At 56.0% G+C, this 19,568-nt stretch overlaps 4 protein-coding genes across 4 annotated transcripts; 1 reads left to right on the forward strand and 3 right to left on the reverse strand.

Annotated features, from left to right (window-relative positions):
- Positions 1–629: 629 nt before the first annotated feature.
- LMXM_26_1000 (conserved hypothetical protein) lies at positions 630–1,643 on the reverse strand (the record flags this gene model as incomplete). The annotated part of the gene is made up of 1 exon (XM_003876351.1): positions 630–1,643. One exon carries the CDS (start codon positions 1,641–1,643, stop codon positions 630–632), a length of 1,014 nt encoding a protein of 337 aa, XP_003876400.1.
- A 1,839-nt stretch (positions 1,644–3,482) lies between these two features.
- Positions 3,483–4,715, reverse strand: LMXM_26_1010 (conserved hypothetical protein; the record flags this gene model as incomplete). The annotated part of the gene is made up of 1 exon (XM_003876352.1): positions 3,483–4,715. One exon carries the CDS (start codon positions 4,713–4,715, stop codon positions 3,483–3,485), a length of 1,233 nt encoding a protein of 410 aa, XP_003876401.1.
- Positions 4,716–5,137: 422 nt separating this feature from the next.
- Positions 5,138–5,335, reverse strand: LMXM_26_1015 (hypothetical protein; the record flags this gene model as incomplete). Its single annotated transcript, XM_003876353.1, has 1 exon — positions 5,138–5,335. One exon carries the CDS (start codon positions 5,333–5,335, stop codon positions 5,138–5,140), a length of 198 nt encoding a protein of 65 aa, XP_003876402.1.
- A 1,463-nt stretch (positions 5,336–6,798) lies between these two features.
- On the forward strand, positions 6,799–18,936 carry LMXM_26_1020 (putative dynein heavy chain; the record flags this gene model as incomplete). The annotated part of the gene is made up of 1 exon (XM_003876354.1): positions 6,799–18,936. The coding sequence occupies one exon, from the start codon at positions 6,799–6,801 to the stop codon at positions 18,934–18,936; it is 12,138 nt and encodes a 4,045-aa protein (XP_003876403.1).
- Between the last annotated feature and the right edge of the window lie 632 nt (positions 18,937–19,568).

Here is a 19,568-nt window from a genome sequence, read left to right on the forward strand (position 1 = left end):
ACGGCTGCCGTGGGCGCGTCTGTCAGCACTATCATAAGGAAGAAAGGAGAGAACGCATGAGTAAAGATGCGCGAGAAGCTGCGCACGCCCATTTGAAGGCGACTGATCCACAGCTGCCCCCCCCCACCCCCCTGCACTCTCTCCTCATGACAGCCACCACTAAACTGGACTCAAGGCACCGGCAAGCTCCCTCCCCTAAACAACAGCGCATAGGGGAGAACGGCCGGTATAGCATGCTTTTGCGTGCTTTTCAGTGCTTTTTCCTTTTTTGTGTGTTGCGTTGGCGCTGTGGTGATCGACTTGGTACTTCTCGGTTAAGGAGGTGCGCGGCGAAGTCCGTAAGAACACACACACACACACACACACACAAAATAGCCCACCCACCCACCCACCCACCTCACAAGGAAAAAAACGAAGACAAGAACAGCTGACGAGGCGGGCGAAAAGAGACGCATACCTCCAGAGCGTACGTGCGCGCCTCTGCTTTAGTCGGGAATCGAGCAGCAGCAGTCCGTTGAAAGAAGATGGAGACGGCGCCGATGCGCCACTATGTAGATGTGCCAAGAGGGAAAAGAGCTACTGCAAAAGGAAAAAAAAAAACAGAGAAGGGGGAGAGCGACAGTCGTGACTCAATCGTCACACATCGCCGGCGTCTCAAACACCATGCGGTAGTTGCACATGGAAGGCTCCTCCACCGCTATCAGCTTGTTCTCCGGGCCACATACAAGATGCACCTCGACGTTCCGCACTACGCCGTTCCAGCACCTCCACCCGTTATCGTAGATCATCTGGGACAAATCGTATGCGTCTTTAGCCCAGACAGAGTACGTGTTTTCTGCAAACGACTTCCACGAGCCCAGAAGACTTCCACCCGTCGTCTTCCCGATATCGCGCTGGTACACTTTGTCAAACATGATAACCGCATATGTGTACTCTTCGAAATCAAGCGTGAACTCCTCCTCCTCGAGTGTGCGAAGCAGATTCTCCGTGGTGATCGTTGAAGAAGATAGCAGCTTCTTTACCGCCTCCATCGCCCTCTTCACTTCCTCCAGTCGATTCTTCTTCCTCTCGAGAGACTCTCTAGCCGCGCGCACCTCGTCCAAGATGGTGAAGTTTTGCAGCTTTGGGGTCTCCTTGCCAACACCCACCTCACCGCTGTGGTCGCATACATACATACATGTGAAGTTAGGGTGACCACATGAAAAGCGGTATGTGACGGTACCCCTGTGCATCTTCATTCCTTCACCCTCAGCCTCACGCTCGACACCTTCTTCATCCTCTTCACGCTCGTCCTTCTCATCATTCGTCTTGCACTCACAATACCCTGAGCTATCTCGCTTGATGACGTTGGAGCACGACTTGTCCATGTGACTTTCGCGCGGACCAGTGGCGATGCAGCCGCCTGTTTGGCGCCATCGGATGCAAGATGTCGCGTCATCACTGAATTCGCTCTCGTAATGGCCAGTCTCTAATTCATTCTGCTTCATTTCCAGCTCAGCCCATTGTGCCTCCTGTTCTTTCTCGGCAGCCGCCTTCCTCGCCTCAAGTATCGGGAGATCCGCTACTATCTGGGCGTACTCCGTCTCCAGCTCAATCAGGGATTTCGCCGCTTCTTCCCGGCGCCGCACTGCGGCGGAGTGCATCACTGCCTTGCTCTCTGCAGCCTTTCTGCTCCGCTCCTGCTCGGCCTTTCGCTCCCGGACAAGCTCTCTAGCCATCTCTGCGCATCGATTCGGGCATAAAGTGGGCGATCCGACCTCGTCGGAACCATCACAGCAGTCACAGATTCCGTCGTTTACGTGATTGTGAGGAAACGCTTGTGAAACAGGCTCTTCACTTGTGCACTGGAACTTCCAATCCTGTGGAAACAACGTGAGGGCGCTGCCGCGAAGTGCAGTGCATGCTGATGTGCCTGGCTCATCACTGCCATCAGTGCAGTCGCATATGTCATTGTTTACAGCGCTAAAGGGGATGGTGGCGGAGCCATCTAGACAACGGAAAGCCCCTGTGTTTTTCGCTGCATCAAAGTATGCAGTGTGCCGACTCTGCACACCAAGAATACGGCCATGCACTGGAGTGAGAACACTGCAGAAAAGAATGACGGCAAATAGAGTCCACCGAATAGTTGCCATGGTGAGCGCCGCAGTGAAAGTAAAATGTGAATTCACTGATTCAGACAACCAATTTGCAACGCCTAATCGCAATAATAAATTGCTTCACACGTGTAGGTATACCCCCCTCCCCTCCTAATGAAAGCAGCGCGATGAGCAGAGAAAAAGAGAAAGGAGAATGAGAAGGGAAAGCACCTGCTACACTAGGACACTGGAAAAAAAGGCTGCTCGCAACCATACGGAGCAGAGGCCAAGCTGAGGCTAGAACGCTAATGTCCCACTAGATCACACATAAGAGTGGTAAGACAGCTAGCCTAGTTTTTGTAGCGGGCTGAGACACGTCGGTACGCGCCGTACCCGCGGAGGTCAACCCATCGAGGATTTTTGCTTCTTGTATGCGGCCAAATACAATGAGTGGAACGAAGTAATTGGAAGAAAATAATACAGCGCGGAAATAGACCCTGAGTTTCGTTGGCCCTCACCCAGAGAACACGCAGTCTTCGTTACTGCAACAGCAATTCAGCATCTTTCATCTTGTGGCACAGCCGCCACGCGATGAGGAGAAGAACCACACTTTTCCGTTTTTTTCGAGCTCGCCTCTGAACAATGCGCACCACAAATGAGAACAGAAAGAACTCGAGCTATTCTGCAGCAAGGAAAAGGGGATCGTTGGTAGTGAGGCGACGAAAAGTGGTCCAAAGGTGGTGGAGTCAGCTAGCATAGTGGAGAAACAGAAAAAAACGTCAGGCGGCTCCGCACTCGTAAAAACAACATCATGGTGACGGAGAAAAAGAATGTCTTGGAAAGGTGGCGAGAAGACGATTGCGAGCAAATCATGACAGCAAGAGGGAAGTCGCCAAGCTTGGTCGTGGGTCGGTAGACAGTAGTGACGCAGCAGTGTGACACGCTTTCTAGAAGTGCTCACCAAATAAATAAGAGTGCCCAGCAACGCAGATAAGTATAGGACATCAGAGATATCGAGGTAGACACTGGCGTGGGTGTCTACTGCGCACCATACAACACTCGAGAGGTCGTGAGAACAAAAAGTGGGAAAAGGTCAGCACAGCTTTCTGAAAAGCACGATAACGAAAAGCAACGGGAAGGCAAAGAGGAAATAAAGCACAACACGAAGAGGTATCAATCAAGTCTTTTCCCCGAGAGGTGTCGAAGAACTCTACAATTTGATCTGAGTGAAAAAAAGAAAAAGATATTCTCCTTCTCGGCTTCCGTAGAAAAAAAAGACTGTTTTGCGGCCTCTTCAGTGCTCGTGTGTGCCTACCACATACCCCATTTTCGCAGCGTTGTGAAAGAAGACGATAGTATGAAAGCACGAAAGAAAAGATAGAGTTACAACGAAAAAGGGCACAAGCGCTATGTGCGCGACTCGCTAGTGAAGGATGACTGGCTGCTATTGAACGCGTAATTATCCAACTCAGCCAGCAGCGGGGTCATCCGCTCCGAGGTTGAGAGCGGTGTTCCTGTGACCTTCGTATCTTGAAGCGTGCGCAAGAGAGACTCGTCAGCCTCAACCTGAGGAATTCCAGACTGGCGCACGTAGTCTCGAACAGTATTTCTCCATAGCTCAGCTGTCGGGGATAATACGGAGAGCGGTGATGCCAAGGACATTGCTGGAGGGGCCTCAGGGGCGCTCTTGGCTTTTTCCACCGCGCTAACGACGTGCTCGGCTTCCTCATCCAGCTCCAGTGCAACCTGCTGTGCGTTGTGCAGGTCAATGGGTTTTGTCGCAGGCGGTACTCGGCGATCTTGCGGATGAATCCCCTTGCAATGCTCATCCAGACAGTTCAAATTTTGGCAAGAACACGCGTTGGTACGAAAGGCCTGCTCGAGGCGTCCGTCAGTGTAAAGCGTCTTGAAAAACGGAATCCAATTGTTGTGGCACCGAACTGTTACCTTGTTACCGTACCGGGCGAAAAAAATCGAGTCCTTCACGCGCTTGACTACTTCTGCGCGAGGCCTCTCCTCCGCCATCATAATCTCGGCGAGCTTCTGAAGAAAGTTGATGCGGTGGCGTACAGGCCCTGCCTCGTGTAAGTGGAGCTGATTGCATGAGAATTCTTGGTAACATTTGTGGTCGGCTAAGTGCAGGTTGCAAAATGCTCCCTTCGGATCGCGAGGAATCTTTCGTTGAGAAGGCGCCTGCGGACCGCGAATTCCGCTCTGGTAGTCCAAGAATGCAAGAAGACGCTCAGTAATAATACGGTTGTCGGGGGAAGCGACTAAATTCAGCTGCGATGCAATGAAGTCGCGCGCAGCCTGGGCATACTTTGCCCCATCGGTATTAATGTGATTCTCCTGCTGCTCCAAATATACTTTTTGGACTGTATCATATGTCTTGAGCCACATAGTGGCTGAACTGCCCGAACCGCTTTGCGAAAAAAGGTGAAGAACTGTCACAAGCAGCCCGACAGTAGGCTCAAAAATGTCGGCCACCTTAGCCGCACCATAGGAAATGACGTTTCCTAGGATAGGCACACCACTTTCGTCGACACGCGTCAAGTACGACCTAAAGTCAAGTCCCATGTCGAGAACTTGAAGGGTTTCTGGCATAGCTAACGTGAGCTGAGGCCGCTTTTGATGAGACATTGCGCACTTGACCTCCTGCATCAAAAAGCTCAAGGAAAAAAAAATTGACAATAAGGCAAAGGCTTCAATTCTGAGAGAGAAGCACACCGCGATGCCACGTGGCGCGCAAACTGATAGAGAATGCAAATAAAGGTGAGTAATAGTGAAGCATAGAAGGCAGTCAGAATGAGAAAGCGACCAGTCAAGTGATTAGCAGAGTTGCCTAGGTCATAGACACCGCAGTAACATCATATACCTCGCTCGTTCAGCCACTGCACTCATCTCAAAGAGTAAAGTGATCACCAGAAAAGCTGTGCCACCGAGACACAGAGTTGTCAATTTTTTTTTCTTTATCTGGGTTGCTAGCTGTGCGAGCACAAGTCTTTTTGTCGTGTTTGTCGCAGGCACACCATGAGTCAATGGAAAGAACGTATTGCGTCCTGTCACGAGCTTCGTGCCCTATCTTCTAGGGCAACACTCTTTTGCTGAACGCGCTGGCTCAAATCCTGAATCTCCATTTGGACTCGGGCAGAATGAAAAAGTACTGGCCCTATGTTTCCACCGCCGGTGGCCTGTGTGTCATCTAAATACGTGTTGATTTCGCGCTCCAGCTCATCCAATGCAGTGAAGGTCGAGCTCATGCTGCCTCTTCACTCTTGTCAGCGCGTGGAGGCGGGGTGTAGATACTCTGAAGGACTGCGGCGGGCACAGAAAGAGAAAGAGAAAGGAAGCGGTGGAAAACGGAATTGAAAGGAACAGCGTGTACTGTAGGAAGGTGTGGAGCATGAGAATTGCACTTGTCAACTGCTTTTTGAGTGCCGTAAGGCCTGGGTCGTAGGGCAATGCCTGATGGCGGCCTCCCTGACTCTTTTGTAAGTGTGCATCGATGTCAGCTGTTCTTACAATTCTGTTGCATCAACCAGGAGGAGAGCTACTACTTTGCATGCACAGAAAACTGCCGCTGAGCCCAACAGGTCAACATGATCAGATGAGCGATAGCCACAGAAGGCAGGCGATCAACTCAGGCTGGGGAACAGAAAAAAAAAATCTCTGTCCTGCAATAGTGTAGGGGGGAAGTGAAGGGGGGGCTGGCTCAGCTGCATTAACTACACTGCCCTCGTCACCGCCAAGAAACGGTATAGGTATCAGGGGCTCCCTCGTCAGAACACTGAGAGCCCCCCACCCATTACCATTGCAATCACTAGCAGCATGTGATTCGATTCTGCGGCACTAATGACGCTCGGAAAGAGAAACAAAAACTTGGCGGCGACAAGCCGTCTTGCCACCTCCCCAGAACGCTAACTCAAGAAGCCAAGCAACGAAGCGGTGAGTAACCAGGCCAAGACTTTTTTGTTCGTTGCAGAGGAGACGTCAGGCAGTCGCACATGACTGGACTATGCTCATTGCCCGCTATGGAGACGCCGGCGACAAACATTGAGTGCATCTCTAGCAGGAGCCACCTGCAGCAACGAATTGAGGAGCATCCACTGATCTTTAATGTAGTTTGTGCCTCACTCTAAGATTTGTGAATTATACTTGGTATGCGTCGCCACGTCGTCGTAGCCACAAGTGCTCGTATGAATTGATCTACACTCCAGGACGCAAATCATTTCAGCTGAGCGTACATGCTCTTAACCCAGCACATGTCTTATCTGGTTGTTCCAATGGCTTTTTGTTGCTGTACAGTGTGTGCGCAGCATCCTCCTTCCATTATGCACGGGAACAAACTCTAGATCTTCGACAAGCGCTTTTCCACACTTGCTCTCTCTCAATTCAACTCCTGCTCTCCTTGCGGCAACTCAATCACAGTAACTAGGAGGAACAGTCGTAGTTAACGGGATATTCGTGTGAGTTTGAACCGCGATCGAGTCTTGACTCTGCAGACATGAATCCCGACAACTCATCTTTCCGAAAGAGGCTTGAGGAAAGCGCATGGCCGAAACCCGTAGCAGCCTCCCAACTAGAGGCACATGTAAATAGCGGCCTGGAGCGCACGCAAAATGCTCCTCAGCTCTACAAGTTCCAAAGCCCGTCATCCTTCATATTTCATGGGTCTTCGGCGGCGTCGGAGAAGCTCACTCAAGACCTGCGGAGAGCAGAGGGGATGTGTACAAACGCCAACCTGACTGCTGCTGACACTGTTACTCATGATAAGGATGTGGAACTGCTGCGCATGATTCAAAAAGCCAGTCGCCGGCCTGCTAGGGCACGCGAAAAGCGTGTTGCGCCGAAAGATGAGCCAATACTGCGAAACATTCACACATCTGAAGAGGCCGTTGCCTTTTTCACTGCCAATGGCGATTCCACGAGCGTGAAGCATGTTTTCCTGAACTATGCGCCAAAGGGGTTAGATTTTTGCCCGTACGATTTGGTGGCTACAAAGAAGGGCTCTGAGGAGCCCGAGCACTACATACTGAGCGCTACCGGAATTGTGCATGTGCGCCCTGGCCTGCCGTCGGAGGTGATGACCCTTGCTGACTGGATGAAAGAGGCATCGCTGTTCAACATCCTGCGCAAGATTCCATTTTTCAAGAACTTCCTGCTTTACAAAGCATTTCTTCTTCTGCAAATGAAGCTGAGGCAGCGCAAGTACGCCGCAACCCGGAGGTTGCTTGTGAAGGATCTACTAGTTGCGAGACCTACGTTTGTCTATCCGATGCTGGACTTGGTGAAGTACTCACATACTATATCGGACGCGAAGCTGATCGAGTACGATCCGCAAGGCAAGCACGATTACGTTGTGGACGATTACAGTCTCGGGCAATCGGTTCAGCGGCAGAAGGCCTCCGTGCTTATCAACGGCGTCATGGAGCACATGGAGGAGAAGGTGGCAAAATTGGTAGAGGTTCTGCAGCACCGCGCAGACGTCCCAGATATCAACACACGAGAGGCACTGGCACAATACCTTCTCACGGTTGCCGCCAGTGAAGTTTCTGATACCCGGGTGAAGCGCAAGGAAAAGCCAATGCTCGACGCTCGTGAGGACTTGGAGCGGCGAATGCGTGAACTGAAGCGAAGTCTAGTCGAATACTCGAAGCTGCATGTATTCATTCGACTCATCGACTTCCTGACGTCTGAGCGGCTCTTCCAGCGGGTGCTATCTGTTTTCCAGACTTTCCTCAATCTCGTTCGTGGACAAGCGCAAAGTGAGGTTCGAAAAGTCGGCTTCCAGGTGCTTCTACATCCCGAGGAGTCAACCATTGTTTTTGACCCGAAAGAGTCCGTTTTGCGCGCTCTTTTTGCGGAGCTACTCTCTGGTTGCACAGACACGGCCACTGTGGGGCTCCGCTTATGCAAACAAAAGCACTTCAAGGCTCTCTTTCCGTCGCCGCCGACGGTGTGGAGCATTGGCGATGAGTTGCGGATGAATGCTAGAGTGATGTACATTCATACAGCGCTACTTTCGATTCTGCACAGCGACTACGAAAAAGCTGACAGTCGCCTGGCTACGTACCTTGCAACCGTGCCACACATTCAGTTTTTGCAAAAATCGTGGGAGACGATTTCAGAAGAGTGCAAGCAGGAAGCAAACGAGGCAGTTTTGTCCGCCGCGAGCCTAGCGAAGCTGTACCGCCGACTGCAAGAAGCCCAGGACTCGCTCCGTGTGCTGATCGCTACGTATGTTGGATGTTTGCTGTGGATAAATGCTGCTAAACTGAAGACGGAGATCGAGCCGCGCATGACAATCCTGCGTGATACAATCAGTGCCTGCTTGCGGAATACGGCGTGCGACATGATCAGAGAGCTGAACGCCTATTTCAAGCTCAAAACGCAGGCAATGAACGAGCGCCCGCAGATGCTGCGCGAATTTGCCGACTACACTGCAGCGTTCAAAGAAATAGCTGAAAACACCAGCGAAACAGACGCGAAGGTTTCACAGGCAGAAGCGCTCTGTGACCTGATGGACAGGCAGCAGGTCGACTTCAGCGATGACGAAGACAATCAGCTGCGCGAGCGCACGCTGGGCGGCAGTTCTACAACGAAGTCTCTGCACAGCCTCTTTGATGAAGCCCGAATTCGTGCAGAGGAGTTTATCGAGGAGGAAATGCCTGCACATGTCGAAACCCTGCAGTCAGAGGTGGCAAACGTAGAGGAGGAGTGCGGTGGCCTTAACGAAATTCTGCTAGGTGAGGAATTCTCTATCCTGACCGACCAAACGGAACCACTCCTTCAGTACCTGGCTGACATAAGTGCTAAGCTGGGCGAGGTGGACATGAGAGAGGAGCAACTGAGCCGCTTTGCAGCGCTTTTCAACTTACCACCTTTTGACTGGACATTTGTGAGCGACGTGAAAACGCTCTACCAAGCACGCGAGGAAACGTGGGGTATGTTAGACTCGTTCAATAAAAAGTCAGAGTACTGGTTCGAAACTCCTGTCAAGGAACTGGACACTACCGAAATGGAAGAGCAGGTGAACCTTATGATTCGCCGCGCAGTCTTGGTGAACCGCACGATGCTGGAGCGCGACTACGAAGATCAGGTGGCACCGCATTTGTTGGAGGAGTTGCAATCTATCCGCGCCAACATGCCTGTGATTCACGATTGTGGCAACAAGCATATGACAGCAGAGCACTGGAACACTGTGCTGAAGCAAGTCACAGGCACCGCCTACAGCTACCACGATGACCTAAACCTGAACTCGCTGGAGGAGTGGGATATCTTTTCCTTCAAAGAGGCACTAGCGGAGCAGTCAGGTCTTGCAACTGGCGAATGGAAGATTTCGAACGATTTGGAGGTGATCCGGCAGCGGTGGGATACGTTGAACTTCATGACGAAGCCGTACAAGGACCGCGATGGCGTCTTCATTTTGGGTGACTTGGAGGAGGTGATTCAGCAGCTAGATGATCATCAAATCGAGATGCAGACCACGATGGCATCGCGATTTGTTGCGTCTGTGCGACACAAGGTGGAAAAGTGGATGCGCGATCTTCGAGTTGTGGGCAATGTCATTGAGGAGTGGATTACGCTGCAGAAAAACTGGATGTACCTCGAATTCATCTTTTCCTCTGACGATATCAAGGAGCAGCTGCCTGAGGAAAGCGAGATGTTTGACAGTGTGGACCGCTTGTTTCGTTCGCTCACGTCAAAGGCGCACAGCCAGAAGAACGTGTTTCAGATCTGCACTGAGGACGGGGTGCTGGAGGACTTACAGAGGAACAATGCGAACATAGACGTCATTCAGAAAAAATTGGAGGACTACCTGGAGACAAAGCGCATCGCTTTCCCACGCTTTTACTTCTTGTCCAACGACGAGCTGCTCTCCATCTTGTCAGATGTGCGGAATCCAAAGGCTGTCCAGCCGCACTTGTCCAAATGCTTCGACTCCATTGCGTCGCTGATCTTCTCTGACGAGGAGTGCTCCGAGATTCTTGGGATGGTCTCAGGGGAGGGCGAGCAGGTGCCCTTCGAGACGCCTGTGTACCCTATCGGGAATGTGGAGCAGTGGCTGAGCGACATTGAGCGTGTGATGAAGACGTCGCTCCTCTCGCACATGCACCGCACCATCGAAATGGCGCCCGAGCGCAAGCGGGAGGAGTGGATCTTCCAGCACCCGGCGCAGTGCATTCAGGCTGTGGACATGATTCTCTGGACGGGTCAAGTGGAGGCCGCTATCGACAACGCGTCGCTTCAGCCTTTCTACAACGATTACCACGGTCAGATTCTCCGCATGGTCGAGCTGACGCGTCAACCCTTGTCGAAGCTGCAGCGTATGCTTGTCGGCACTCTGATTGTCCTGAATGTACACAACCGCGACATTGTGCACAACCTGAGCAAGGAGAGCGTGTCGAGTGTGGACGACTTTGCATGGTATCAGCAGCTGCGTTACTACTGGGAGCCGGACCCGCGCCAGGCGCAAAGCGGCGGCGGCAACAACGTCGCGATCCACCACTGCAACGCACATCTTTGGTACGGCTACGAGTACCTCGGCAACCAGCCGCGTCTCGTCATCACCCCACTCACCGATCGTGCCTTTTTGACCTGCACTAATGCACTCGCGATGAACCTCGGCGCGGCCCCGCAGGGTCCCGCAGGTACTGGAAAGACAGAATCAGTGAAGGATCTCGGCAAGGCGCTGGCGAGGCAAGTTGTCGTCTTCAACTGCTCCGACGGCATTCACTACAAGACGATGTCGCGCATGTTTGCCGGCTTGGCCCAGGCTGGCGCCTGGGCCTGCTTCGACGAGTTCAATCGTATTGAGCTGGAGGTGCTCTCCGTAATTGCGCAGCAAATGCTCGACATCGTTCTGGCACTGGATCAGCGGTTGGAGCGGATGGACTTTGACGGGCACCCGATCCGCCTCAGCCCCAACTTTGGTGTCTTCGTCACCATGAACCCCGGCTACGCCGGCCGCACGGAGCTGCCCGACAACCTCAAGGCACTCTTCCGACCGATTTGCATGATGATCCCAGACTACGCCTTGATCGCGGAGATCATGTTCTACTCCGAAGGCTTCGCAAACGCGCGGACGCTGGCGCAGAAGATGGTGCAGCTGTACAAGCTCAGCTCCGAGCAGCTGTCGAAGCAGGACCACTACGATTTTGGCATGCGCGCTGTCAAGTCCATCTTGGTCATGGCCGGCTCGCTGAAGCGGCAGAGCCCAAACGAGAGCGAGGACATGCTCCTGATCCGGGCAATGCGGGACGCGAATGTGCCGAAGTTCCTTCGCGACGATACGACTCTTTTCATGGCGCTCCTCAAGGATCTGTTCCCGACTGTCGTGGTGGAAGATAACGTGAACACGCTGCTGCTCGACTACATCCATCACCAGTTCACAGCGGACGGGCAGCAGGTGGTGGAGGGTCTCGTGACGAAGGCGATGCAGCTGTACGACACGCTTGTCGTGCGGCACGGCGTGATGTTGGTGGGACAGACCTTCACCGGCAAGTCCACCGTGCTGCACACTGTTAAGCAGGCGCTCACGCACATCAAGCAGGACGGCCACGACGCCGAGGGCGACGTACCGCTCTTCAACCCTGTTCACATCCACCTTCTGAATCCCAAGTCCGTCTCCATGGGCGAGCTGTACGGGCAGGTGAACGAGATCACGCGCGAGTGGACGGATGGTATTTTGAGCAACATCGCCCGCGGCATCACCCGAGCAGCCCTGACAAAACTTGACCGGCAGTGGGTTGTGTTCGACGGCCCCGTCGACGCTGTCTGGATCGAGAATATGAATACGGTCCTCGATGACAACAAGCTGCTTTGCCTTTTCAACGGTGAGCGCATCAAGCTGCCGGCGACGGCCACGTTTATCTTCGAGGTGCAGGACCTGCGTGTAGCCTCGCCGGCCACCGTATCCCGCTGCGGCATGGTTTACATGGAACCGTACTATATGGATGGCAACCGCGGCTGGGTGCCCATCGCCCGCAGCCTCATCGAGGCAAAGGCAAAGAAAGACACTCGCCTGCATGCTGATCGCCTGCTGGAGCTGCTGGACATGATGCTGCCCGACACGCTAGATTTTGTGCGCACCAACTGCCGCGAGTGGATCCCGTCCGTCGACGCACAGCTAGCTGTGAACTGCGTGGAGCTTCTGCAGGGCTTTCTAGCCACCTCCGAGGACGCCGCGGTGTGGCCGCGCGAGGCGATCACCCCAGCCGAGGCCCTGGAAGCAGACGACGAGGATGCCAGCTGGGCGCCGCACGGGGGCACAGACACCTACCCGGCTACAAAGCGAACCTCTTCACTTGCGGCAGCCATGCCTATACCGAGCACACCTGCAGAGTTTGCGCGGCCGGCGATCACCAACACCACGGCGGCGACGCTGGACGAGCACCGGCTCTTCGACATGTACTTCCTGATGGCCTTTGTGTGGGGAATTGGCGGAAACCTGCGCGACGACGCGCGCGACGTTTTCAGCGCGTTTCTGCGTGACAAGACGGAGGCAGTGCTGCCGGGCTTGCTGCCCCTCTCCTCCTCCAGCGCGGCAGCGGAGTCGAAAGCGACGCATCAGAGAGTCAGCCTGTACGACTACGTGGTGCACCGCCCGTCAATGCAGTTCATTACGTGGAGCCACCTCGTCCCGACGTTCCTGTACAACCGTCGCAGCTCATACTTCGATCTGGTGGTCCCAACCGCTGAGGGGGTAGCGCTCAGTACTCTGTTGAGCGTGCTGACGACGTCTTCGCAGCACATCCTCGTCAACGGCGTGACTGGCACCGGCAAGTCGCTTGGAATTACAAGCTTCCTCGCAAGTGCTCTGAACACAGACGATCCGGCAAGCGTATGGGAGTCGTTCAGTATGGTGTTTTCCGCGCAGACGCGCGGCAAAGACATTGAGGATCGTCTGGAGAACAAGCTGCACAAGATCCGCAGCACGGCCCTCGGCCCTACGCCAGGCAAGCGTGCCATCCTGTTCGTGGACGACATCAACATGCCGACCCCGGAGATCTACGGTGCCTCGCCGCCGCTGGAGCTGCTCCGACAGCTTATCTCACAGGGCGGCTTCTATGACACGCACAAAAGCCCGGCCTTCTTCAAGGAACTGCACGATGTGCTGGTGCTCGCGGCGTGCGGTGTGCCGGGCGGCGGCCGCAGCGACATGACGCAGCGCCTCACCTCACGCTTCCACCTGATTTGCCAGCCGGCACTGTCCGAGTCGTCGACGCGGCGCATTTTTGGCTCGCTCCTGCACGGCTTCCTGCAACAATGGGACTCGGCCGAGATTCGGGCCTTATCGACGAAGCTCGTGGCCGCCACCTTGGCGTGCTATGAGCGCATCACTCAGGAGAAGCTGCCGACGCCGACGCGCTCGCACTACACGTTCAACCTGCGAGATCTTGGCAAGGTCATCCAGGGTATCATGCAAACCTCGCCGCGCGTGACATCTTCGCCGGAGGCTTTCCACCGCCTCTTCCTGCACGAGGTGTCGCGCACTTTCCACGATCGCTTGATCGACGCTGCGGACCGCGCGTGGTGGTGGTCGACGCTGTCGGAGGTGTGCAGTAGCGTGCTGCAGCACCCCTGGAATGCGGTTTACGAGGAGCTCATCTTTGGCGATTTCATGCGCCGCGATCGCGCGCACTACGAGGAGATCACCGAAACGACGGACGCGATTGGATGCGGGCTGACGGAGTACCAGAACGGCTTCAACATGGAGTACAACAAGGAGGTTGAGCTGGTTTTCTTTAAAGATGCTGTGCAACATGTAGCGCGTCTGTGCCGTGTGCTCCGCCAGCCGCGCGGCCACGCAGTCGTCGTGGGCATGGGTGGCACCGGCCGCCAGTCGCTCTGCAAGCTCGCCGCCTTCATCTGCAGCTTACCCATTTACGAGGTGACCATCACGCGCACCTTCAACATGAATGAGTTTCACGACGTCCTCAAGAAGGTGCTGCTCGACAGCGCGCGCCACGACAAACCCGTTCTCTTCTTCCTGTCTGACACCCAGCTCGTGCACGAGGAGATGCTGGAGGACATCAACAACCTACTGAACACCGGAGAGGTGCCAAATTTGATGGAGTCCGACGAGGTGGATCAGATTGTGGAGGCTGTTCGCCCGTACGCCGTCGCGGCCGGAAAGCGTGAAACACGCAACACAATCTTCTCCCACTTTGTGAGCATGTGCCGCGACCAGGTTCATGTTGTAATGGCGATGTCGCCGGTAGGCGAGCAGTTCCGCCGGCGCCTGCGCATGTTTCCATCGCTCGTGAACTGCTGCACCATTGACTGGTTTGACCAGTGGCCGCGCGACGCTCTGGCGTCTGTGGCTGACCGCGTTCTGGCAAACCTCTCCATGGAGGAGCGCGACAAGGCGCGCCTGATTAAGTTGTGCGTCGCCATCCACGTGGATGTACAGGAGACATCGGAGCTGTTCTACAGTGAGCTGCGGCGGCGAACGTACACCACCCCGACATCGTATCTGGGACTTCTCACAAGCTACCGCCAGCTGCTGGAGGAGCTGGACAAGTTCGTGGCGGAGCAGGTGGAGCGATACCAGGGTGGCCTCGACACTCTCCACAGCACACGGATGACGGTGGACGCCATGAAGGTGAAGCTGATCGAGATGCATCCCAAGCTGGTGGAGGCAGCCAAGAACACGGAAGAGATCATGGGCCGGGTTGAGAAAGAACAGGAGTCCGCCGAGTTGGTCCGCAAGCAGTGCGCGGAGGAGGAAAAGGGGGCGAGTGAGATTCAGGCGGAGGCCGATAGCATCCGCGGCGAGTGCCAGGCAGAGCTGGACAAGGCCATGCCGATTCTGAAAGCCGCCGAGGATGCGTTGGCCGACCTGCGCACCGACGACATTCGTGAGGTGCGCAGTTTTTTGAAGCCTGCCGTTCGCGTCGTGCTTGTGCTGGAGGCAGTCCTGGTGCTGCTCGGGGAGAAGGACCTCAGTTGGGACCGGGCGAAGCTGGTGATGAGTCGCATGGACTTCATCAAGGATCTCCAGAACTATAAGCGCGACGACCTCTCTGATAAGACGATCAAGGCGATCCAGAAATACATCCACAACCCAGACTTCCAGCCGGAGGAGGTGGCGAAAAGCTCCAAGGCGTGCAAGTCTCTGGCGATGTGGGTGCTGGCGATGAACAACTACTACGAGGTGGTGAAGGTCGTTGCACCGAAGCGGGCGCGGTTGGCGGAGGCGGAAGGCAAGGTCGCCGTGGCCACACAAGCCCTCGAGGCCGCTCGTAGCCGTCTGCGCAGCATTGAAGAGAAGCTGGCCACCTTGCAGTCCGAGATGAAGGAGAATGTGCTCAAGAAGCATCAGCTGGAGGAGGACATCGACCTGACCACAGTGCGGCTAGAGCGAGCGGAGCAGCTGATGAACGGCCTGGCCTCGGAGCAGTCCCGCTGGGTGCAGGCAGTGGCGAAGCTCGTGGATGAGAAGACGGGCCATCCCGGCACCGTGGCCCTGGCCGCCGGCGCCGTAGCCTACCTAGGACCCTTTACGGCGCCTTACCGTGATCGCCTTCTGCGCGCGTGGCACGCTAAGTGTGTGGAGCTTGGGCTGCCCGTCGGCGGCTCAGGCTTTCAGCTGTCCAGCATCATGGACCCGGTGCGCGTCCGGACCTGGGCGCAGCAAGGCCTCCCGACAGACCCCTTCAGTGTGGAGAACGGCGTCATCGTGAGCAAGTCGCGGCGCTGGTGTCTGTGCATCGACCCGCAGGGACAGGCGGTGAGCTGGATTCGCGCCATGGAGAAGGAGAACAACTTACGGGTGATAAAGCTAACGGACGCGAACTACATGCGAACCCTGGAGAACGCCATCCGTGTTGGGCTGCCGGTACTGATCGAGAACGTCGGCGAGTCGCTGGACGCGGCGCTCGACCCAGTGCTGCTGCAACAGACGTACCGCTCGCAAGGCAGACTCCTCATCAAGCTCGGCGACAGCGAGGTGGACTACGACCCGAAGTTCCGGCTCTACATGACGACCAAGCTGGCGAACCCCTTTTTTCTGCCAGAGCTTCAGATCAAGGCGACTATTATCAACTTCACAGTGACGCAGACGGGGCTGGAGAACCAGCTGCTCGCGGATGTGGTGCGGGTGGAGATGGCGGAGCTGGAGCAGCGGGCAGATCAGACGGTGCTGGACATTGCACACGGCAAGGACGAGCTTAAGGCGCTGGAGGATAGGATCCTAAAGCTGCTGGGCTCGTCGACCGGCAACATCCTCGACAACGAGCAGCTCGTGAATACCCTGCAGGAGGCCAAGACGACGAGCGAGAGCGTGAGCGATGCGCTGCGAGTGGCGGAGGAGACGCAGCGAGATATCGAGGCGGCGCGTGACCGCTACCGCCCCGTTGCGCGGCGCGGCGCCACCGTCTACGCCGTCATCACAGAGCTCGCTGGCCTTAACCACATGTACCAAAACTCTCTCGACTTCTTCAAGCAGCTTTTCGTCCTGACGCTTCGGCAAACAGAGAAGCAGGACTCTGTGAGCCGGCGCGTGGAAATCCTGCTGCCGGCTGTGACACTGCGCTCCTACAACGCTATCTGCCGCGGACTCTTCAAGGCGGACAAGCTCATCTTCGCCGTTCTCCTTTACGTGCACGTGGCGCGGCAAGAGGGCACCATCGCTGACGAAGAGTGGTCCTTCCTTCTCAAAGGGAGTGGGGGGAAGCGCTTCGTGGATGAGGAGATGGACCCGCCGCCGGTGTGGCTGACACTGCCGGCCTGGAATGAGCTAACGGCGCTGACGGAGACCTTGCGAACCTTTGCCTCACTTAAGGACTCGGTCATAGACAACGAGACGGAGTGGAGCGAGTGGTACGCCGGGGAGAAAGCCTACGAGTCCTACCCCGCCAGCGTCGACTCCTACTCGCCGTGGCAGCGGCTTCTCATCCTGAAGGTGTTCCGGGAGGATTTGCTCAACTACGGACTCTCCCTCCTCATCGAACGCGAGCTTGGCAAGGCCTTCACGGAGAGCCCCGCGTTCGACCTCGAAGGGTGCTACCAGGACAGCACCCCGACAGCGCCGGTGATCTTTGTGCTGACTTCTGGCACGGACCCAACGCAGCTCTTCACGGAGTTCGCAGAGCGCAAAGGCTTTGGCGCGCGCAAGATGATGCTGTCGCTTGGCCAGGATCAGGGCCGCAAGGCCGAGGAGATGATCCGGGTTGCCAGCACCGAGACAGGGGCCTGGGTATACCTTCAGAACTGCCACGTTTACACGTCGTGGATGCCGTCGCTGGAGCACATGTTGGAGGAGCTGACGCACCGCGAGGTGCAGCGCGACTTCCGGCTGTGGCTCACCACGATGCCGGTGGCCTCCTTCCCGGTGCTGCTGCTGCAGTCGGGCGTGAAGGTGGTGAAGGAGCCACCGCAGGGGCTGAAGGCGAACATGCGCGACACCTTCGCCGTGGCGGTGACGGAGGATCTGTGGAACAGCTGCCCCCGCAACCCGACGACGTGGCGCCGCATGCTTCTCTCACTGGCATTTTTCCACGCCGTCATCCAGGAGCGCCGCCGCTTCGGCCCGCTTGGGTGGAACATCCCGTACGAGTGGAATCAGCCGGACCTTTCGGCGAGTCTGCAGTCGCTGCAGACGTACTTGAAGGACGAGGACGAAGCTGTCCCGTGGGATGCGCTGCGCTATATGGTCGGGGTCATCAACTACGGTGGCCGTGTGACGGACTTTTTGGACAGCCGTTGCTTATCCACTATTCTTGTGAAGTTCTTCAACGACGACGTTGTCGCGCCGAACACGCAGTTCGATGTCTCACCGGATGGCATCTACCACATCCCAGAGGATGTGTCGTCGCTCGCCAGCATCTGCGCGTACCTGAATGGCCTGCCGACCTTCGAGAGCCCCCAGCTGTTCGGGCTTCACGCCAACGCGGACATCACCTTTAACAAGAGCACAGTGCGGCGCCAACTTGCCGCCATCCTGTCCGTGCAGCCGCGCACAAAGGCGGCGGCGGGCCGCAGCCCGGAGGACAAGGTGTTAGAGATGGTGAGCGAGTTTCAGTGGCGGCTGCCCGGGGCTATTGACAAGACGCACGCGCACCCAGACACGTACCGGCTCACCGAGGCGGGCACGATGATTTCGCTCGGCACCGTGGCAGGCCAGGAGATCCTCTTCTTCAACAACGTGCTTGCAAAGCTGGGGCGAACGCTGCACCTGCTGCAGCGGGCGATCAAAGGTGAGGTGGTCATGTCCGCGGAGCTCGAGGCTATGTTCGACGCGATGCTGCTGGGACAGGTGCCAAAACTGTGGCAAGACGGCGGCTACCTCTCGCGAAAGCCGCTTGCCTCCTGGTATGAGGACACACTGAAGCGTATCGAGTTCTTCCGCGACTGGAACGACAACGGACTGCCGACCAGCTTCTGGATCTCCGGGTTCTTCTTTCCGCAAGGGTTTCTCACCGGCGTGCTGCAGACGTACAGCCGTATGCACCAGACCCCGATTGACGAGGTGAAGTTCAGCACCCACGTGACCTGTTACGAGTTGCCGGAGGATATCGAGGACAGCGTGGAGAATGGTGTGTACATCCACGGCATCTTTGTCGAGGGCGCCGGCTTCAACCTAGATAGCTCCACACTGGTGGAGAGCAAACCAGGTGAACTGTATGCGCCTATGCCGGTCATCCACCTTGAGCCCGTACGGCTCAGCGAAACGACGGCGACGACTGAATACTATGCGTGCCCGCTTTACAAGACATCCGCCCGTGTTGGCACGCTCTCCACAACCGGCCTGTCGACCAACTACGTTGTGACGCTCGACCTCACGTCCGCAGCGGGGGTGGGTCCGAGGCACTGGATTGAGCGAGGCGTGGCACTGCTGTGTATGCTGGATGATTAAACCACGGCTCACCGTCTATGATGATGTGTCTGGGTGCGCTGGCACCTTTGCCCTTGTCGATGTACACGAGCATTTTTCTATCTCTTTGGGTATGTATGTACTCTCCCTCCCTCCTCTCAATAGAACTTCTCTTTCCAGATGTGGCTCGTGTGCGTCCGTATGCGGGTCACCTCTGTCCTCTCTCTCTGGCAGGAAGCACGTAACCGCGTCCACGCACGCATCATTACCCCATACGACAGCGCAACAAGAAGGAATGCGCAGTACGCACATGCTGCGATGACGAGCAGCGTTCTCATCTTGGCACTGATGAGCATGAGCCAAGTCGCTCCCCCCCCTCCTCCCCCCACCCTTTCCCCTGTCTGAGGCTGAAGTGGGTACGGGAGGGAGGAGGTGGGGAAGCTTTTCTGGTAGACTGCTGTGCGCGTGCTTCTCAAATATGGAGCAACAATGCTAGTGAACCCCTGGTAAGCGCCTACGCAACGCCCATCATTGTGCACTTTGCTTGGCCATCAGCGCCATCATCTCTCATGTCCGTCTCTCCCTCTCTCAATACTTTTCTCTGCACCCCCCTCCCCCTCCCTGGCCACGGCGTTGGCCGCCTCTCTCTCTTTCCACCCACACGCCGTACGGGG

This window comes from Leishmania mexicana, chromosome 26 (genome assembly GCF_000234665.1).
Source record: "Leishmania mexicana MHOM/GT/2001/U1103 complete genome, chromosome 26".
Classification (NCBI taxonomy): Eukaryota; Euglenozoa; class Kinetoplastea; order Trypanosomatida; family Trypanosomatidae; genus Leishmania; species Leishmania mexicana.